At 39.9% G+C, this 2,682-nt stretch overlaps 1 protein-coding gene across 1 annotated transcript; it reads right to left on the bottom strand.

Annotated features, from left to right (window-relative positions):
* Nucleotides 1-438: 438 nt before the first annotated feature.
* LOC131068479 (transcription initiation factor TFIID subunit 7) lies at nucleotides 439-1,792 on the bottom strand. The gene is made up of 2 exons (XM_058003659.2): nucleotides 1,473-1,792; nucleotides 439-1,292 (listed from the first exon to the last, which is right to left on the bottom strand). The coding sequence occupies exon 2, from the start codon at nucleotides 1,238-1,240 to the stop codon at nucleotides 632-634; it is 609 nt and encodes a 202-aa protein (XP_057859642.1). The 5' UTR covers nucleotides 1,241-1,292; nucleotides 1,473-1,792; the 3' UTR covers nucleotides 439-631.
* Nucleotides 1,793-2,682: the final 890 nt, after the last annotated feature.

A 2,682-nucleotide genomic window follows, 5' to 3' on the forward strand; every position in this document is an offset into this window, starting at 1 on the left:
GTGGTGCTCGATTGTCCATAGGAATAGGTACATAACAAAAATAGCAACAAATCATGGAGTTGTTAATACTTCAGATCTGAATTGTAACCACGGGGATGGGATCCCCCAAATGTGACCCTAACTGATTCGTAGCTCCAATCAAAAGCGATTGCCGATCCAAAAAAATAAAAAATTATTTAATTAAAAAAAATATATACTCAAAAAAAAAAACTTAAGATCAAATTTAAACCTTTAAAATATATCTAATAAAAGCTAAATCCAAAAATTATATTTTTACAGATTAATTAATACATCAGAAACAAACAGATCAAACTAAATTCAAAACTTTTAATAAAGTGCAATAGATAGCATTACAAGGATATAGAAAAAATGTCCAAACATCATTTCATTTTAAAGGAAGAGGGATTAATATACATCTAAAAACTGAATACCCAATAATGAAAGACCACACAAGCTGTTCCAATATAATTAAGCTATACATGCCGAAATACACAATCCAATATTGTTTAATGCCGAATTAAGCAACAGTTGCACGACCCAAAAGCCCTAAATAATAACCCAGAAGCCCTAAAGAGAGGTCTAAGTGATAATATAACAAACCAAAACCAGTCCATCCCCTGGCAATGATACCCTAGAAGTGTGAATCGTCATCACTTTCGAAGCTCTCAGAGGCGTCCTTCATCTCTGCATCAACAGGTTCACCATTTGCTATTTCTTTCTGAGCTGAAAGAGGGGGAAGAGGGGCCATCATAATATCCTCCTCCTCCTCCTCCTCTTCTTCCTCCTCCACAACTTCGACCTCCACATTCTTAGCAGTGCCGCCGGCCATAATGCGGATGAGATCCTCTTCAACCCTGGAAACCACACCAGGGTTTATGTCGGGTCGCCGACGGAAGCGACGGCGGCGAGCATCCCGCATGGGAGGAGCGAGGCCGTCTCTGAACTCTTGACCTGCAACTACAGGTTGCCCCTCCTCTCGCACCTGGATAATCTGCCCTATGTCCGCGGTCTTTATCAGTGAGCTGTCGTCGTACGATTTGTACGATTCAACAATTGCCGGCAGATCCAGTAGCGAGGCAGGAAACCTTTCATTGTCGATTACAAAGCTGCCGTTTCTTCCGTCGTCGGAAAAGCTGAGATCGATGAAGTTGTCGGTCGGCGAAGACGGATTTTCATCTAATACTCTGTTTATTCTCTCGGCTATGGAGGGAGGAACTCTTAATATGAATTGTTCCTCCATTATGCAGATCAGTGGACTGGAGTTCTCTTATGCGCTTCGAAATTCGAGGGTTCTGTTAGGAATTAATTAAAGAATTGCATAAGACGGTGGAAAATTTTCGATGAATTTTTCATCAACCGTTGAAAATTTATGCAAAATCAGCTACGACAACATGAATTTAAAGATGGTGTGATGAACAGACAGTTCGAAGGAAACAAATTAAAGGACGTAAAAAACTAGGGTTTCGGAGTACCTGACGGCATAGAATAAAATGGAACCGCTGCTAAAAACCCTGTTAAGAGGCTCTGCTCAAATGAATATAAAAGGATCGGCAAGATACGCAAGAAAGAAATATAGTGGGAACTACACTGTTTTTAGCTGTGTGAGATTTAACTTCTTGTTTCTTCTGTTTTGTGAAGGGCCCAAAAAACGCTGAAACCTTCTGGAGGAGCTGAAATTGTTTGTTTTGTCCGCCCCCGAAACTATCGAACATCTTTGGCTATGCCTCGTCAAGAGGTTTAACATTTGCTGGGAGGACAGAACTAGGGGAGAGGAGCCACGTAATATAGTTTGTGTGCCTCCTCACACTTTGACCGCCTAACCTGTCAAAACTTGCGCACTCCAATCCGAAAATATATACAAAATTAAATAGATAAACATGCACATACAAACATAACACATTTTAGAGCTAAATTGTATCCATTATATTTAAATATAGTTCATTGGGTGCCAGATTAAGTGGGTTAAACAAATACAACCGCCAAAAATATATTGACTGTGACCATGTACACAAGCCAGCGTGTCATAAAGACACACGTGAACCCAAACGCGACCCATCATATAGCACCTAAACAAATGTTTAGGTCCACGTGTGCATCATGAAACCTTCCATCCTTGACACAGTTGCCAACCCTCCGTCCCATTTGTACCACGTGAACCATCACCTTCAACTATCTTCAACGCGCGCTTACTGGTCCTGTCACGCCTTCTCCCACCTGCAATGACGGCAACAAGCGTGTAAGGCCACCATATTCCATTAAAAAACAATCAAATCAAGCTTAAATGAATTGCCTCTGCAAATTTAATGGACATTTAAATTTCAAATTCAAATCAGTACATTAAAAGGGGGAAACCACAAATTGTTTGTATAAATACAAAAGTCTCATCTCATTGCAGTTACAGACAACCACACAACAAGCATTGCAACGAGAGAAAGACACAACAAGCATCAAAGAGAAGCAAACAGGCACACCAACAAACGTGCTTCAACAAAAACACACAGGTATTAATCTTGTTACCCTACATCTTCACAGTCCTTTACTCTCACATTTTGTTCATACATATATAGATTTTGTTTGAACTGTTCCGTTTAGTTTTAAAACAATAACAATTGCAAAGCTCACAAAAAAATCGTCCAAAAACCTTCAATTCTTCTTTACCCACGACTATCGCATACGGTTAGT

Source organism: Cryptomeria japonica, chromosome 3 (assembly GCF_030272615.1).
Source record: "Cryptomeria japonica chromosome 3, Sugi_1.0, whole genome shotgun sequence".
NCBI classification, from domain to species: Eukaryota; Viridiplantae; Streptophyta; class Pinopsida; order Cupressales; family Cupressaceae; genus Cryptomeria; species Cryptomeria japonica.